Source organism: Macaca fascicularis, chromosome 1, assembly GCF_037993035.2.
Source record: "Macaca fascicularis isolate 582-1 chromosome 1, T2T-MFA8v1.1".
Taxonomy (NCBI): Eukaryota; Metazoa; Chordata; class Mammalia; order Primates; family Cercopithecidae; genus Macaca; species Macaca fascicularis.
In genome coordinates, this window is record NC_088375.1 from 119,959,225 (window position 1) to 119,978,027 (window position 18,803).

An 18,803-nucleotide genomic window follows, 5' to 3' on the forward strand; every position below is an offset into this window, starting at 1 on the left:
CTACTAAAGATACAAAATTAGCCACACGTGGTGGTGCATGCCTGTAATCCCAGCTGTTCGGGAGGCTGAGGCAGGAGAGTTGCTTGAACCTGGGAGATGGAGGTTGCAGTGAGCTGAGATCACGCCATTGCACTCCAACCTGGGTAACAAGAGTGAACCTCTATCTCAAGAAAATAAATAATAAGAAAAGTTGGAGTTTTAAGTCCAGACTACTAATTATAAGTCCAGTTCTTTCTCTACACTACCTGTAACAATACCAGGGAGGTAGTTTGGGATTGTAGGCCTGGAAAGACATGGTATTGAGAGCTTTGGGCAGCCAGAGGTATGCACAGTTTAACAATGTCATTCAGTTTTTACTAAGCACTTACCTTATGCTAAAGTTCTCAAGCATTGAGGATAAGAAGATAAACAAGACTTGGTTCTAGTTCTTAAGAACCTTACAAAGGGAGAGGCAAGTATCATCTTTTTTTTAAAAATATAATTCATATACCATGAGATCCACTCTAAAAATGTACAGTTCAGTGGTTTTTAGTACATTCACAAGATTGTACGACCATTACCACTAATTCAAGAATGTTTTCATCACCTCAAAAGAAATGGTACTCATTAGCAGTCACTCATATCCTTCTCTTCCAGCCCCTGGAAACCACTAATCTACTTTCTCTCTATGGACGTTGCACAGTATGAATGGAATTATATTTGGCCTTTGATGTCTGGCTTCTTTTACTTAGCATGATGTTTTCCAGGTCTGTCCATATTTTAGCATGTATTAGGATTTCATTTTTTTTTTATGGCTGAATAATATTTCATTGTATACATATATCATTTGTTCATCATCAGTGAACATTTGCTTTTCTTCTCTGGCTGTCAGGAGTAATGCTGCTGTGAGCTTTCATGTACAGGTTCATACAAGTATGAACGTAGTGTACTAAGCTGTTGTTGCATTGCTGGTTATAAAGAAAAGAGGTTTAATTGTGTAACTGTTCTGCAGGTTTTACAGGAAGCATATTTAAGCCCATTTATGGATTATTTTTAACTCTTCTTCTACTTAATTTGGCTAGATTAAGAATTCACATGGAGAAAACCTAGCATTAGCATTAGTTTAAGCTGCTGAAATAGCCAAGATAGCTAAGTTTAAGATTCAAATGTAGAGGTGAAGTCTCAATTTTTTTTGCCTGATAAGAAAAACTTCCTCAAGGACTGAATTGCACTTTAGTGTGTAGATATGAGATATGGTTTGTTGGTCAAGATAGAGATGTTGTTTTAGACTTGGGAAATGGTATATGCAATGGTTTGAGGGAGTGAAAAGGCACAACTGGGAGTAATAAGATAGAAGTGAGTTGTTATACAAAATAGAATAGATGAGGAATTATTTGTATAGCTATTGATATATACTAAGTCAGATGTATTAATGGTGATATAGTTAGGTAACTAGAAGAAATACATTAAAATGAAGAATTTTAGCTTTACATTGTTTATGCAAGAAGGTAATAGGAGATAGTAAATGGAAAACAGGGAATGTTTTGTAGTATTTTTAGTGTTTCACTTATGGTACAGTACATGTATTTCATTAATCAGGTTTAGAACCTTTCTGTTAGTTGGTAAAACGTAGTATTTTCCTGATGATCAGTAGAATAGCAGCTAAATATGGAATCCTTTTATTAGGTTCAAGGCCAAGTCTTCAATACAGCATAACACTAGAGCATTTCTGGAAACATGGGTCACTATTAATGTACTTGTATATTTTCTTTAACAAATATCTGAGAACTTACCATGTATTAGACCCTAGGTACTGATTATATAAGGATCAAATGGAAATGGCCCTTGACCTCAAGGAGTTTCTTGTATAATAGGGAGGTAGTTTTCTTTTGTTCTTTTTTATTGTTGTTCTTTTTTTTTTGGTTGGAGTCTTTCTCTGTTGCTCAGGCTGGAGTGCAGTAGCGCAGTCTTGGCTCATTGCAACCTCCACCTCCTGGGCTCAAGCAATTCTTCTGCCTCAGCCTTCCGAGTAGCTGGGACTACGGGTGTGCACCACCCCGCCCGGCTAGTTTTTTGGATTTTTAGTAGAGAAAGGGTTTCACCGTGTTTTTCAGGCTGGTCTTGAACTCCTGACCACAGGTGACCCGCCCACTTTGGCCTCCCAAAGTGCTGGGATTACAGGCCTGAGCCACTGCACCTGACCGGGTGACAGTTTTCTAAACAGGATCAAAACAGTGAGCTTATTGGTACAAATGGATGTGTATAGATGACAGTGAAAGAGTAGAGGCAGAAGATTCTACCTCTGCCTGTGGAAGTCAGAATCGACTTTATATGAGATCATCTTAAATTTGGACTTGAAAGATAAGTAGGCAAGTGTTAGCTAGTCAAGGTTAGTTAGAAGGCAGATATTCCAGATAAGAATTATGTATGCTGAAGCAACAAAGGGCATGAAAGGAGTGTGAGATTCAAAGCAGTTAGGTATACTGTAGATGATAATTTCAAGTCTGAGGTCAGATTTTGTGATTTTTCTTTTTTATGCTGACTTTGTCACTGTTTTATTTTAAGCTGTCTTAAATCTGGGTGCAGTGGCTCTGACTGTAGTCCCAGCACTTTGAGGAGGCCAAGACAGGAAGAGCACTTGAGGCCAGGAGTTCGAGACTAGCCTGGGCAACATAGCAAGACCCAGTTTCTCAAAAAAAATTAAAAATGAGCGGGGCATCTTGGCATGGACCTGTAGTCCTAGCTGCTTGGGAAGCTGAGACAGGAGGATCCCTTTAGTCCAGGGGTTCAAGGTTGCAGTGAGTTGTGATCGTGCCACTGCCCTCCAGCCTGGGCAACAAAGTGAGACCCTGTCTCAAAAAAAAAAAAAAAAAAAAAAAATAGAATCTACCTCATGGATATGTTGGTAAGATTAAGTTTGGTGCCTGACATGTAAGTATTCAATAAATGTTAGTTGTTACGATTATTTTTCTCTTTCTTTTCTTTTTCACCAACCCTCATTATTAAAAAGTAACCTTTGGGAGGAAGGACCCCTATTATGCTTTCATATTATGCTTAATAGGAAAATTATAACCATTCATACAAGTGTGTTGAGTACTTTGTACTTGTCTTGAGGAACAGTGGGGATGAGAGAGACCTGCTGTCATAGAGTTTACAGGCCAGGAGAATGCAGACATTTATAGATTTTTAAAAACCCTACCTATAATAAATTGTATAGCATTACTCAAAGGGGAAATTATAAGGCAACAACCTAAGGTGAGTATATACCAGGCGAACCCAATAAAACCTAGAGGGTTGTTAAAGCCTCTTTGAAACCTGGAAGCTGGGTAAGAGTTAGTAGGGAGATGTCAGCAGTAAATTTTATTAGGAAAAAGAGCAGAATTTCAAGTCCCACAAAGTCTAAAGGAACTGGGCACTTTTGAAGAACAGAAAAAAGTCCAGTGAAGAACAGGAAAGAGAGAAGGGCCTAGTTCTATAGAGGAAAATGGAAACTAGATCAGGCAGGGCCTTTGTTAAACTGCATAGAAGATTTTGGATTTTATCCTAAACTCAATGAGAAACCATTTTTGAAGGGTTTTGGTGGGGTAGGAGTAGTGTACATGACCTATCAGATTTGCCTACTTTTTAAAGGCCTTCATGAGCCATGTAAAACCACTGTAGCTTTTAAAAAAGAAAAAGGAAAAAAATAAAAATAGCTGTCTATCCCGTTCTTTCACCTGACTAAATCCCAGCACTATAACCAATTGGTGTACATCCTTTCAGATTTTTCCCTAGGAATATACAAACATGAATTTTAAAACGTGTGTGTGTGTGTTTTAATATATTTTGGTTTATTTTGTTTTGTTTTGAGACAGGGTCTCACTCTTTTGCTGAGGCTGGAGTGCAGTGGTGCTCAAGGGATCCTTCTGTCTCAGTCTCCCCAGTAACTGGGACTACGGGCACACACTACCATGCCTGGCTAATTTTTAAAGTTTTCTTTTGTAGAGATGGGGTCTTGCTACTAATAGTTGACCGGGCTGGTTTTGAGCTCCTAGTCTCAAGTGATCCTCTTACCTTGGCATCCCAAAGTGTTGTGATTACAGATATGAGCCAACAGACCCATCGTGTAATTTTTTTTAAGTAACAGAAAATGAGATTATACCACATGTATACACCTAGTGCTATAAATACTGTGTTGCAAGTTTTACATTTGTTTTTACATTTTTGCTTTTGGACTTTTTCTTTTCTTCTTTGTTTTTTTTTTGAGATGGAGTTTCACTCTTGTTGCCCAGGCTGATGTGCAGTGGCACAATCTCGGCTCACCTCAACCTCTTGCCTGCTAGGTTCAAATGATTCTCCTACCTCAGCCTCCTGAGTAGCTGGGATTACAAGTGCGCACCACCACGCACGGCTAATTTTGTATTTTTAGTAGAGACGGGGTTTCTTCATGTTGGTCAGGCTGGTCTCAAACTCCCAACCTCAGGTGATCTGCTCACCTCGGCCTCCTAAAGTGCTGGGATTACAGGTGTGAGCCACCGTGCCTAGCTGCTTTTGGACTGTTTCATGTCAGTCCTTAGAGCTTTCTTGTGTTTTAATCCATACAGTATTCCATTTCATTGGATGTTTGTTTAGCCCTCTCTTGGTGAACTTTTGGTTTATCTCTCATATGTTACTATTAAAAACAAAGCTGCATTTGTGAAAAGATATTAACGTCATTAGTCATTAGGAAAATGCGTTAAAATCACGGCGAGATGTACCATGACACGCTTATTAGGATGGCTAAAATTAAATAGACTTAACATTAACCATAGCAAGTATTGGTGAGAATGTGGAGGAACTAGAACCTTCAAACACTGTTGGGAATGTAAAATGGTACAATCACTTTGAAAAAAGTTCAATTTCTTTAAAAGTTAAACATGTATCTGTCATAATGATTCAGCCCTTCTGCTTTTATTTGCCAAAAGAAAACAGGAAATATAGCTCTACAGAGATTCGTACTCACATGTTTATAGCAGCTTAATTTTAATAAGACAAAAACTGGAAACAACCCAAATGTCCACCTGCAGATAAATGGATAAACAAATTATGTGTTCATGTAATAGAATATTAACCAACAGTGAAAAGGAATGACCTTGATCCAACAGCAAGGATAAATCTCATTTATACTGAGTGAAAAAAATAGATGAAAAAAGCATACAGTATATAATTCAAATTATATAAAACTCTAGAAAAAAAAACTAAAGCCAAAGAAAGTAAATGAGTGGTTGGTTGAGGACAGGTTGTTTGAGAGAGAGATTGAGTACCATGGGGCATGAGGAATCTTGGGGGTAATAGATAAGATCTGTTCACTATTCTTGATTTTGGTTTCCCAGTTGTATACTATGTGAAAATACATTAAATTTTCACATCAGATCCTACACTTTGAATATGTTTAGTTTATTGTATGTTATTTATACCTTAATGTCATTTGTAAAAAGCTGCATTGAGGCACAATGAGTGTATAGTTTTAAACACATATTTCTGTAAGCTAAGTTGGTAGAAGTGTAGTTACTGGGCCAAAAGTAATTACACATTTAAATTTCACATAGATATTAACAAATTGCTCTACAAAAAATATTGTGCCAGCTTATATAGTTGAAAATGCCCATGTTTACACTGTCTTCCCAAATCATTCTTCCATCTTTTCCAGTGATGGATTAAAATGACATTATTGTTAATTTTATTTTCATTTCTTTGGTGAAATTGGTTTTCTTATGTTCATTGATTATTTCTTCTGTAAATTGTCTTTTGTGAAATGTCTTTGCTCATTTTCCTATTGGACTGTGTTTTTACTTTTAAGTCATGAAAATTATATAATACTTATATTTCCATGTACTTATTCAGGGATGCTCAAAAAACATTGCTTTAATGAATAAATGAATTAATGTCTTTCCATTAGACTTTTAACTTTATTGATGGTGACTATCCATGTCTAGTGAAACCCACAGGTGAATGTTTCAGTTTTTATTTATGGTGACTATCCATGTCTAGTGAAACCCACAGGTGAATGTTTCAGTTAGCAGCTACCTGTTGGAGGTTATAATGACATCAGGGATGCCCTTTAATGTACTTCCTGTTTGCCTCTTCCTGACCTGTCCATCCTCTACCCTTAAAGTTATCTTTCTAGCAAGAAATATAAATTGCAGGTGAGGAGTATAAAAAGGAGTGGAAATAGGTAACTTGGTATTTTCGTGTCTGTTTTGAATCATCTTCCCCCTTCTTTGTTTTTAGGTGGCATGCAGCCCCATTTTCATCTCTGGCCCATATTAGGTACTCCCCCCTCATAACAAATCTTCCAGTTGACTTGAGTTGCAGCTAGGGATTCACCTGTAGTTACAGCTTTACAAGTGCATCCTTGGCCAACAGCTATGACCACAGGGTAACGCAACTGCTATTGTCCTTTGATTATCCCTCCATCTAACCTACTGCCTACTCTCACCTTCAGCCCTTCATGTCTCTGGCATGGGTTTTGTTTTGTTTGTAATTCCAGTACTTTGGGAGGCTAAGGTGTGCAGATTGCTTGAGCTCAGGAGTTGAAGACCAACCTGGGCAATGTAACAAAATCCCATCTCTACAAAAAAAACCCACAAAAATTAGCCAGGCATGGTGGCACATGCCTGTAGTGCTAGCTATTCAGGAGGCTGAAATTGAGGGCATGGCTTGAGCCTGGTAGGTGGAGGTTGCAGTGAGTCGAGATGACACCACTGCTCTTCAGCCTGGACAGCAGAGCCAGACAGACCCTGTCTCAAAAATAAGTAAAAGAACAATATGACCATTTCTTTTATGAAATAGTGTAAGATTTAAGGTAATATCCATACTTGAATAATTTTTTTTACTCTTTCTTACACATTTTCTCATTTAATCAGAGTTCTGCAATATAGGTGGCATGTTTTAAAGACAGGAAACTGACGTTCAGGTTGAGAACCAGCCCAGAATCATAGTTACGGGTCTTCTGGCTTTATCCTACTGCCTCTAAGTAAGGGAAGGGCTCATATGTACTGTTGACTGTGCCCTTTTTTATGTAGTAAGGGGCCTTATGTGTCAAGCTAAGGGCTTTCTGTGGGCTATAAGAATTTTCTAGAGCTTTAGAGCTGGGTACTAACATAATTACATTTCTGTTTAAGTGAATTATTATGGACATTGAAATGGAGGGATACTGGGGACAAGAATACTGATAAATAGGTCCTGCGGCAATTTTGAGAAATGGCAGAAGTGTCAGAGCATGTCAGCTATTTTCATAATAGAACATACAGGATTTGTTTTGCTCTGAGCACGTAGTTGTTTGTTGAATAATACAGTTTTATCCACATAAACTTTATACTGTGTGGGCCCTCAGGGGACCCTAAGGAAGCAATAATAAGGCTCAACTTGATATTGGATAATCTGTTAGTTTATTAGTATACTGAGTATAAGCAGTGACATAAAATTAATAACTTCTCTGCTTTAATCAAAGCAAATTTGTCTTTATCTTCTTTCTCTTCAGTTGGAAGATGCTGGCTCAAGTAGTTTAGATAATCTACTAAGTAGATACATCTCAGGCAGTCACCTACCCCCACAGCCTACAAGCACCATGAATCCCTCCCCAGGACCCTCTGCCCTTTCTCCGGGATCATCAGGTAAAGCAAACAGGGATATTACCTTACTTTTTTAACACCTAAAAAAAAACAGTCTCACTATCTTAGTCAGAATTCTCCAGAAAAACAGAGTAAGTAGGAGGTCTACTTGAAGAGAGAAAGGGAGATTGAGAGAGATTTATTTTGAGGAATTGGCTCATGTGATTGTGGGTGTTGGCAGGGCAGGTCAGGCAGGCTGGAGACCCAGGTAAGAGTATTGTTACAGTATTGAGACAAAATATCTTCTTTGGGGCATGAGGAGGTAGGGGAGAGAACAGGGCTCCATCTTCTCTTCTCTCTTAAAAGGGCTTTACCTGATTTTATGAGACCCACTTGCATTATGGAAAATAATCTACTTTTCTCAAAGTCCACTTATTTAAATGTTAATTAATCCCATCTAAAAAAAAAAATACCTTCACAGTACCATCTATACTGATGTTTGGCCATACTGCTGGGTGTCATATCCTAGCCAAGTTGACACAATAACAGATATTTTTTTCTTGATTGTTCTTTGTAATTATTTTTGTTCAAATACTATTGGTACTCTTTTCGCTAACTGAAATCATATTAATATATATCTGTAGTCGACACTGTTTGGAACTCCAGATTACTCAGCCCTTAGTATATTCAGTCTTTTATAGGTTTAATCTTATATTTTACAATACAGAGGGTCAGTTGAAGAGTTCTTTAGTTCCAAGTCAACTTTAAAACACTTTGTAAAATAATGAAACATTGAAAAATTATTTAAAAAGTAAGAGCTGAAGAAGGGCAGGTTAATTTTCAAACTGTAATTTTAAAATAAAAAATTTGCTGAGAACTATTGAAATAGCCATGATATATAGCTCTCTTCCAAAATCCCAGTGGTTTTATTAACCCCATTACTCAGTGATTCAGTTGGGACTCTTGAATACGTGATTGAAGCAACTCCAAACAGGTTAACATTCTAGAAGTGTTATTGAATGTATTTTTCTGATGTAAATTAAATGTTATTTCTTTCTTACTGAAACGGACCACCTACTTCTTTCTAGAGGAAGAACAGTTCACTTGTGAATATGGATTTTCCATGAGATGCAAAATTAACATTTTTTAAATCACATAATTTTTAAGGTTTAATAAGAATTATTTTAGGACTTCTGAAAATAATTAATGGGAACCTAAGTAGAATATTTTATCAAATAACTTGTTGAGGGATGGCAGATAATGTTTTCTTGGTCTGTTTTATTGACTGGATAGTGGTGCCCTGAGGAGGATTCTGAGGTGATGTCTGGACACAGCTGAGAGAAACTGGTTGATGTCTGCTAATGGTTACACATGTATTCCCGACTTTGTGACTAGATCTGATTTCCAAGAATTTTTTAGCTGGGTTATAATAATCTTGAGTTCTGTGACCAGTAGGTAGAATTCCAAATATTCTTATATGCATTGATACTCATTTTGACTTACTACTTTTTAGGTTTATCCAATTCTCACACACCTGTGAGACCCCCAAGTACTTCTAGTACTGGCAGTCGAGGCAGGTGAGTGTTATGTCATTAATAATTATTTTTTTCCTTTTTGTTAAGAAAAACAGCAAATATATATAATAAAAGTAGAATATTACAATGAACCCCTGTATACTTAACACCCAGCTTTAACAGTGATCAAATAATGTCCAATCTTGCTTCTTCTATTCTTCTACCAATTCCTTTCTGGTCTGAATTATTTTGAAACAAATCTCAGTCATTTCACTTGTGACTGTTTCAGTATATATCACTTAATGAAAATAACTTTAAAAATTTATAACCACAGAACCATTATCACACCTAAAAAAATTTAACAACTCATTCTTTAATATCAATAGAGATCCATTAATGTTCCCAATTTTTGCAACAAATGCCTTTTAAAAAGAACCAGATGATTTCTTTGAGTCAGATGCAAATAAGCTCTATACATTTCCATCAGTTTGTTTATGTCACTATCAATTTATTTGTTGTAAAAATGTAGTTTCTCCTATAATGTTTTCCCAATTTCTCCATCTTGTCATTTAAGTACACACTGCCTGCTGTTTTTTTGTCTATGTTGGTATTTAGGTCAAGAGGGTTGATCAGATTTAGGTTTGCTTTGGGGGAAGGGAGGGCAAGAAGACTTGGTAGTGTAGTGGTAGTGTGTACTTCCAGCAGGGGCGAATTATGCCTGGTTGGGGTTTTTGTGATAGCAACCGTTAATAATCATTGTTTAGCTCTATTATTTTTCTGCTGGTTGAAATATGATATTTTAATTATTGTATCATTCTTTATTTAGAATATTTCTGTAAAGAGAAACTTTCGTCATCAACTATTGGGTTATAGGAAAGATAGGATAAATTCTATTTGCCTGCTTTTGTGGTAACGAATTGATTTCTAACACCCTCCAACAGTGACAGTTTTATTGTTATTACCTTCATGGACTGAGATATTTAAACATACTTTATATATTTTAATCCATTATATATGTTATGTATCTACGTATGTATGTATGTATGTATATATGTATTGAACACTTAACATTATTCCATCTTTGGCCTTCAGAGCTTTCTCAGGCTTGCTTCTTAGTGCTTTTGCTATAATCACAGCAGTCTTTTTTAAACTTCAGTGTTTCCTGTGAAACAGTGTTTCAGGTTCATTTTGTACATTTCTTGCTTCAGACCTGGAATCAGCTACTTTCCCAGGAAGTTCTGGTAATGTTAGCAGAAAAGCAGGAAAATAGTGTTTGAGGATAATATTCTAGTGCTAATAGCACTCATTGCTACTGAATTGCTCATTGTTTCTTAGGCCTTTTCAGTGGACAGAGCTAAGAAATAGGAGTGTGTGTGTGTGTGTGTGTGTGTGTGTGTGTGTGTGTGTGTATGTATGTATGTATGTGTGAAGATAGAAGTGCTTCAAACCATAAAATGTGTTTTCAGGGTCTTCTGAAAGTTGCTGCATAATTTTAAAGAGTTTGAAGCTAGGCTTTATACCACATTCCCCTTAACCACATTATGAGGTATCCTTATCGTCTACAAAGTTGTCTGTTGTCTTCACTTTAGTAAACATTACTTTTCATATAATTGTTTTTATTTATACCATATGTCAAACGTATCTGATCTTTATTTGTTGTTTCTTATTAGCTGTGGCTCATCAGGAAGAACTGCTGAGAAGACAAGTCTTAGTTTCAAATCTGATCAGGTGAAGGTCAAGCAAGAACCTGGGACTGAAGATGAAATATGTAGCTTTTCAGGAGGTGTAAAACAAGAAAAAACAGAGGATGGCAGGAGGAGTGCTTGCATGGTAAGCTCCCACTGGGGTCTGACAGGGACTTAAGGACATCACTTCATTGATTCTTTCAGCTCTGAGTATATTAAGACTAAGTAGTGGTTCTAGGAACATTTATTTATTTTTGAAATTTCATGCCTGGCACAAGCCAGATACATCTTTTTCTAACTCAACTTTTTTGTCTGAGAGTCAGCTGTAATTATCAGAAAAAACTTAATAATTGTACTAAGTACTCATTTGAAATTATCTTTGAATTTGTATTTAGTCAGTATTCTTGCCATGATGCTAAATCAGATTGTATCTTGTCCTGAAATTGTTATTTCAGTAGTCACGTTGAATCTCATGCCACAAAAGATCTTTGGCATTCTCCTGGACCTGTGAGCGCAGCATTAAGATTGCTGACACAAAAGAAATTTATTGATCAGAATTTTGTGATAGGAAGATTGTCTTTTGGCTTATGTATTACTAATCATTCTGGAGTTCCTTGAGTGGAACATTTTATATAATTTCTAATATAGAATGAAGGAAGGCTAAGCCCCTCTTGGTTTAAATATTTTGATTTTTGTTTTCTCTTTCTGACCGGGCTTCTTTTTCCTTTTTTATATGGTTGGCACATAGGAATTCATCTCAAGGTATTAGTATATTTAACACAGTATATATAGATTCAGAGAGCAAGAGATTCAGCCTCGGGTTTGGAGTACTGTTACCTCTTCATCCAGAACTTGGTTTAGAAAGTACCCCCATAAAAAAAATGGGTGCCAAGGGTGGTGAACGATTTCTTTAAGTTGTTGCAACCTTCCTACAATATAGTGGAATGATAGGTGAGCAGAAGAATATTATAGAATGCTTCTAAAATGCTATGCAAAAGATTCTAGGTGTGAAAAGGAGTGTGCCATAATTAACTCTCTCAAGGAAAAGTATAACCCTATGCTGACTTCCCAGTTAGTAGCTTAACAGTTTAATTAATTTACTTATTATCTGAGTGAGACATTATTAGAGGGACAGACCCCTTAAAATCATATATGTTAGTGTGCCTGAATAATTTTGGGATTATTGTCATTTCTTTATGGCACTATTGTGATTTATAAAATAAATTTAAGTTATGTCAGTATATCTATATGCATATTCACATAACTTTTAAATGCACATACTGCATACAATAAAGATTAAATGATTCTTCAAGAATTTATGATCGTTTTGTTTTAGTTGAGCAGTCCTGAGAGTAGCTTGACACCACCTCTCTCAACCAACCTGCATCTAGAAAGTGAGTTGGATGCATTGGCAAGCCTGGAAAACCATGTGAAAACTGAACCTGCAGATATGAATGAAAGCTGCAAACAGTCAGGGCTCAGCAGCCTTGTTAATGGAAAGTCCCCAATTCGAAGCCTCATGCACAGGTCGGCAAGGATTGGAGGAGATGGCAACAATAAAGATGATGACCCAAATGAAGACTGGTGTGCTGTCTGCCAAAATGGAGGAGATCTCTTGTGCTGCGAAAAATGTCCAAAGGTCTTTCATCTAACTTGTCATGTTCCAACACTACTTAGCTTTCCAAGGTACCAGTGAAATAATTGATTTTTGGTGTTTATTTTCATAAGCTAAAAATAAATAACAGAAGATTGTTCAGGGCAGATGGCCTTCTAACCAGTGCGTAGTATTTCTATAAAACAGGGAGCCTGTTATTCTTTCGATATTAGCTTCCAGAGAAACTAACAATAAACTATCTAAGATCTAAGTGGTACATTAATGTTAAAGAGTAGATTTCATCTCCTGGCCTTTAGTTTATATTCAGTATAAGGAAAATAGATAAAATTCTAAATTAAGAGGGGGCTAAGGTTACAAAGCCTGTAGTCTGGTTATAATTCTGTAGTAAGCTTGGGCAATTCACTAATTATCAGGGATCAGTTTTTGCATCTACAAGTGGTAGGTTTTGGTTTAGAAGAGCTGTAGTTCTTCCCTTCCATTTAATACTTTATGTTCATGCAATCTTTCATCTCTGATTTCAGAGACCATAAAATAGTAGAGTCATACTTGTTTTTTTCAATCTTCTCCTTTCTCTCTTGTCCCCCAGTTTCTTTTTAGTGGAAGTAAATCAGTATTCTTGGAGTAAACCCAGCTTTTTTCTTGTTATAAATTAAAAAAAAAAAAAAAGATATATCTTCTCAAATTCCCGAGAAGCAGTAACTTTAATTGAATAATAGTATCCCGTTTGAAAGAGTCAGCCTTTTGGATTAGAAAACTAGTAGATATTTAAACAGTGCCAGAATATTTTTCTGAAGAATTGTAATTTCTTACCTAAGTCTTTGGAGATACAGTTATTTGCTAGAGATGTAATAAGGGCCTTCTTTTTCTTTACTCTTATTTAGAAAAGAAAAGCATTGGCACTTTGATCTTGAAATTAAGAGTTTTCTTTGGGTAGTAATATTTACTGGAATGTCAGAATTTTGCCACTGAATACTTTCTTTCAATGGCAAATAACTTTGAAAGGATTGTAAAATGTTGGCGCAAATTAGCCAGGCGTGGTAGCTCACACCTGTAATCCCGCACTTTGTGAGGCTGAGGCAGGCGGAGCACTTGAGGTCAGGAGTTTGAGAACAGCCTGGCCAACATGGTAAAACCCCATCTCTGCTAAAAATACAAAAAATAAAAAACTTAGCCAGGCATGGTGGTGCACACCTTGTAGTCCCAGTTACTTGGAGGGCTGAGCCAGGAGGATTGCTTGAACCTGGGAAGCAGATGTTGCCGTGAGCCGAGATTGCACCACTGCACTCTAGCCTTGGTGACAGAGCAAGACTCCGTCTCTGAAAAAGAAAAACAAACAAATAGATTGGTTAGTACATATCCCTAGATTTAGTATCTATGTATATACCTCTCTATATATCACCATATATCTATTTATATAGAGAGAGGGAGTGAATATAAATCATTTTAGAAGTCATAGTTTGATAAGAAATCCTGATAAAAACAAAGTATATACTTGGTAGGGTTAAAATATAGGAGGTGGCCAGGCATAGTGGCTCATGCCTGTAATCCCAGCACTTTGGGAGGCCAAGGCAGGTCAATCACTTGAGGCCAGGAGTTTGAGACCATCCTGGCCACCATAGTGAAACCCCATCTCTACTAAAAATACAAAAATTGGCCAGGCATGGTGGCGGGTGCCTGTAATCTCAGCACTTTGGGAGGCCGAGGTAGGCAGATCACCTGAGGTCAGGAGTTGCCTGGTCAACATAGTGAAACCCCATCTCTACTAATAACATAAAAATTAGCTGGGCATGTTGGCAGGCATCTGTAATCCCAGCTACTCAGGAGGCTGAGTCATGAAAATCGCTTGAACCCGGGAGGCAGAGGTTGGAGTGAGCCAGGATCATGCCACTGTACTCCAGCCTGGAGGACAGAGTGAAACTGTGTCTCAAAAAAAAAAATACAAAAATTAGTCGGTCATGATGGCGCATGCCTGTAATCCCAGCTACTAGGGAGGCTGAGGTACAAGAATCGCTTTAACCCGAGAGGCAGAGGTTGCAGTGAACCAAGATTGTGCCACTGCACTCCAGCCTGGGCGAGGGGGAGATTCTGTCTCTGAAAAAAAAGAAGGTATATATACATGTGCTTGTGCCTGTAGGTATGTGTGTGTGTGTTCTAGGTTTTGACCATGAAAAAACAACTGATTTACTTTTGGCATTTTAATACATGCCAAAACGGTACAAGATACCTGAGAAACTCTGTAACCCGTGCTCTTCTTATTCATAAATACTGAGTCTACATAATGGTGATACTGGGACCTGGGAGAGTTGGTCTTAGGCCTTATGCTGCAAGTACTGCTCATCACTACTTAGAGACCCCCTTTTAATGCAGAGATGCCATTTTTATAATGCATTCCAGAAAGTAATCAATTGATGCGTGACTAGGAAAGTTTAGAGGAGTTTTTAATCACATGACTTCACCTGATGAGATTTCACAACTATAAAACCTCCCTTTTTCCAAAAAATTATTAAGAAAATAAACCAGGGCCCTGTCTAGGGAAGTAGCTTCTCTAGAGCAGGCTTTTTTTATAATTACGTGGACTAATTACCTATTTCCCTGTCTAGTGGGGACTGGATATGCACATTTTGTAGAGATATTGGAAAGCCAGAAGTTGAATACGATTGTGATAATTTGCAACATAGTAAGAAGGGGAAAACTGCACAGGGGTTAAGCCCCGTGGACCAAAGGGTAAGTGTCAAATAAGTTGGTTTGTCACTGGGATTCAGTAGTGGTCTGCCTATATATACATCTTTTTTTTTTTTTTTTTTCCCTGTGTAGCATACACAAAACCTGGTAACATTTAATTTTTAATCCTGTCATCTGATGGTATATTGATGATCTCTGAAGTCTTTTTTTCTCTAACCCTGAACTACAGACCCTTCTATCCGGATTCCTCAAACTTAAGATGTCCCAACTAAAATCTTAATTTCTAATCCTCTCCTTCCAAACACAAAACCAAGCAAATAACAACATAAAAAAGTGTATTCCTCCCCCAGTATTCCCCTTAATTGAATGATACCACCATTCATTTCTGTTGCTCAGGTTAGAAACCTATTAGAAATGAAATAATAACAACTATAATACCATTTTCTCACCTTTTCCCACCATTACCATTCTAGACAGAGATCGTAATTTCTCATCTGGACTATTGTAATTATCTCTTAACTGCTCTCCTCGCTTCTGCTCTTGACCTTTATAGTCTGTTTTCTGTATTAAACAGCGTTCTTTTAAAAAGTAAACAAGTCTATCATTTCCTTGCTTAAAATTCTCTGATAGCTTCTCATCATATTAAAAATGGAAACTCTTTCCTTACTTTACTCAGAATTTTACCAATCTGGCCTGTAGTCTGATTTCCAAAGACAGAATCTTTTGCATTGTCATGCGGTCATTAGAGTTAAGTTTGGCTCTACTCTGGTGTATATAGTTGCAAAAACCCTCATCCACTATCTGTGAAGACAAGATACGTGTTTAGGGTATACAAACTTGTATGACTTGTATTAAAAGAAGTTTAGATAAATAGAAGACTGTGAATGTAAAATGCATCTCAGTTTACTCATGATTGGGTAAAAACACGTTTCTGGAGTTAGATTGAGAAGGCCATTTTTATTTTGAACCTGACTGGAGTCATTTGAAGAAAGGGGATAATAACTTTCAACATTTATCTTGCCTGTCTAAGGAATTACCATGAGGAGCAACAGTGATGATTTATTTACTTATTTATTACCAAGTAATTTATAAATTTTTGCACAAAGTGTTAGATGTTGCTTTTGTGACTTCCTTCCATAAATTACCTTAGTTATCTTCCATTCTTATTTAAAGTAGAACCAAAGATAGTCTGAAAACAAAATGAGAAGCACAGGAGTTTTCTTTGGGTGTTCATATTTACTTGAGTATCTAATAAACAGGGGGCTTGTGTTCAGTTTGTTGTAATCAGACTTTGTTGTGATATAGTTCTCATTCTCGAGAATGTTTTATTAGGAGAAAAATGTTTAATGTGCTTTCCTTTCCTTGTTTGGGCCAGAAATGTGAACGTCTTCTGCTTTACCTCTATTGCCATGAATTAAGTATTGAATTCCAGGAGCCTGTTCCTGCTTCGGTGAGTTGCCTACCTTAGTAGCTCAGTGGGGGAAGTCTCATAATACTTAAGGGTATGGGCTCTGGCGGTTGGGCGCGGTGGCTCACGCCTGTAATCCCAGCACTTTGGGAGGCTGAGGCGGGTGGATCACGAGGTCATGAAATCGAGACCACGGTGAAACCCCGTCTCTACTAAAAATACAAAAAAATTAGCCGGGCACGGTGGCGGGCGCCTGTAGTCCCAGCTGCTTGGAAGACTGAGGCAGGAGAATGGCGTGAACCCCGGAGGCGGAGCTTGCAGTGAGTCAGATCACACCACTGCACTCCAGCCTGGGTGACAGAGGGAGACTGTCTCAAAAAAAAAAAAAAAAAAGAAAGAAAAAAGTATATAGGCTCTGGCCTTACACTAAGCTTGTATTACACCTCAGCTTTCTGGAATAAGCTCCTCAACCTCTCTAAGACTCAAGTTTTCTTTTCTGACACCATTTCTTACCTCATTGGGTTGTTCTGAGGATTATATAAGATAACCTATGTAAAGTGTTTAGCATAGTCTATAGTCATTGACTTTTGTAAGGGATAAAGGCTCTAAAATGCTACAATAAATGGAAGATTAGAGGTGTTTGGTGCCTAATAAGTGGGATAAGAATATTCTACACACATTTTATTACTAGCCATCAGTTGTTGAATAGTACATTATTACATACCAGGCCTGTTAGAGAGTATTAAATGGTAGTTGACTTGTTTACTGAGTAGCCTGAGAAATGAATTTTAAATCACAAAAGGCGTAGACGGAAGATGTTTTGTACAAGCAGTAATCATCTGTTTCTGGAAAATTGTCTCATCTTCAAGTGCAGGGATTTTAAAGTAGAAAATGACTTTCAAATGTTTTCTTTTTATGGGCCATTAAAATAGCTTCTTGGCCAGGCATGGTGGCTCATGCCTGTAATCCCATCATTTTGGGAGGCCTGGCCGGCAGATCACTTGAGGTCAGGAGTTCAAGACCAGCCTGGCCAACATGGTGAAACCCCCTCTCTACTAAAAATACAAACATTAGGCGGGTGTGGTAGCGCACGCCTGTAATCCCAACTCCTAGGGAGGCTGAGGCAGGATAATTGCCCGAACCTAGGGGATTGGAGGTTGCAGTGAGCCAGCATGGCGCCACCGCACTCCAGCCTGGGCGACAGAGCAAGACTCCATCTCAGAAATCAATTAATCAATCAATAAAATAGCTTCTCTAACTTTACTTTTATCCCAAGGGTAGAAATTTTTAGCCAGGGTTGGGGCCAGAATTCCCTAGCATGAACACTAAATGATTAATAAAGTTAGTAAATTTTTCTTACGTGCTAACAGTCTTGCTTCCTCTGTTACTAAGTCAAGATTTCGTGATGTAAATGATATTATCTGTGATGTCTTCCAAAAGACATCATATTCTAATTGTAACATTAATATATTTTATAAATTTTCTTTTAAAAAAAAAAAAAGAAAAACTCTTGAGAAGTCATAAAATTCTGATAAGTCAAATGTTGCCTCAAGGCTACTGGTTGGTTACCCTTGCTAATTGCTTTCTTTCCAAATCTTACTATTAAAAGTAGGACTTTGGGGGCTTGGACTAACCATGAAGATTGGCACATATTCTGCATAAGATTTGGTTTTCATGAAGATGTAAAGTACATATGTCTGTATCAAAATTTGCAAGCAGCTGGCTCTATAATAACTTTCTTTCCCCTAAAATTAATATGCTATGCATTTTCAAATTAAACAGTTTGGCATTTTTGGAGAATTCTTATTTGCCATTATTTGCTTATTTTAGATACCAAACTACTATAAAATTATAAAGAAACCAATGGATTTATCCACCGTGAAAAAGAAGCTTCAGAAAAAACATTCCCAACACTACCAAATCCCAGATGACTTTGTGGCTGATGTCCGTTTGATCTTCAAGAACTGTGAAAGGTTTAATGAAGTATGTTAACTTCCAACCTATAGAGTCTTGATTTGTTAGTTTTTGTTAGTTTCCTTGTTTTATTTTTTCTGCTGAAAGACTTTAGTTTTATTAAAATTGTTTTTTCTGCTGTAGTCCTGCTAAACATCTGATTGTATTAACAGCTCCAGTGAAGAAAATTTATTGTGTATAATTTGGAGTATATACTTAAATATAATACATTAAGAATATTACTTTTTCTAAATGAGTTGAGGATTGGCATAAGTATGGAAAGTACTGTCCGTAGTTAAGTATGTTTCGTGGGATATGATTATAAACAGCTTACATTTTGGGTACAATTAGGAAAGTATCTGTACCCTTGTCCTTGCATTTTATTATTGACAACAT

The 18,803-nt window shown here is 37.1% G+C and overlaps 1 protein-coding gene across 8 annotated transcripts in view; it reads left to right on the top strand.

The window, feature by feature from the left end:
- Positions 1-18,803, top strand: part of TRIM33 (tripartite motif containing 33) — a 121,756-nt gene that overhangs the window by 96,722 nt on the left and 6,231 nt on the right. For 6 of the 8 annotated variants that reach the window (XM_015430748.4, XM_015430755.4, XM_005542254.5 and 3 more), the window contains 7 exons: positions 7,481-7,613; positions 9,064-9,127; positions 10,735-10,894; positions 12,086-12,435; positions 14,965-15,088; positions 16,422-16,496; positions 18,285-18,437. In XM_015430748.4, the coding sequence (XP_015286234.1) occupies positions 7,481-7,613; positions 9,064-9,127; positions 10,735-10,894; positions 12,086-12,435; positions 14,965-15,088; positions 16,422-16,496; positions 18,285-18,437 (1,059 nt within the window). Of the gene's footprint in view, positions 1-2,544; positions 2,662-7,480; positions 7,614-9,063; positions 9,128-10,734; positions 10,895-12,085; positions 12,436-14,964; positions 15,089-16,421; positions 16,497-18,284; positions 18,438-18,803 lie in introns of those variants that run through there. The other 2 variants (XR_012416226.1, XM_073998441.1) reach the window with 2 other exon arrangements.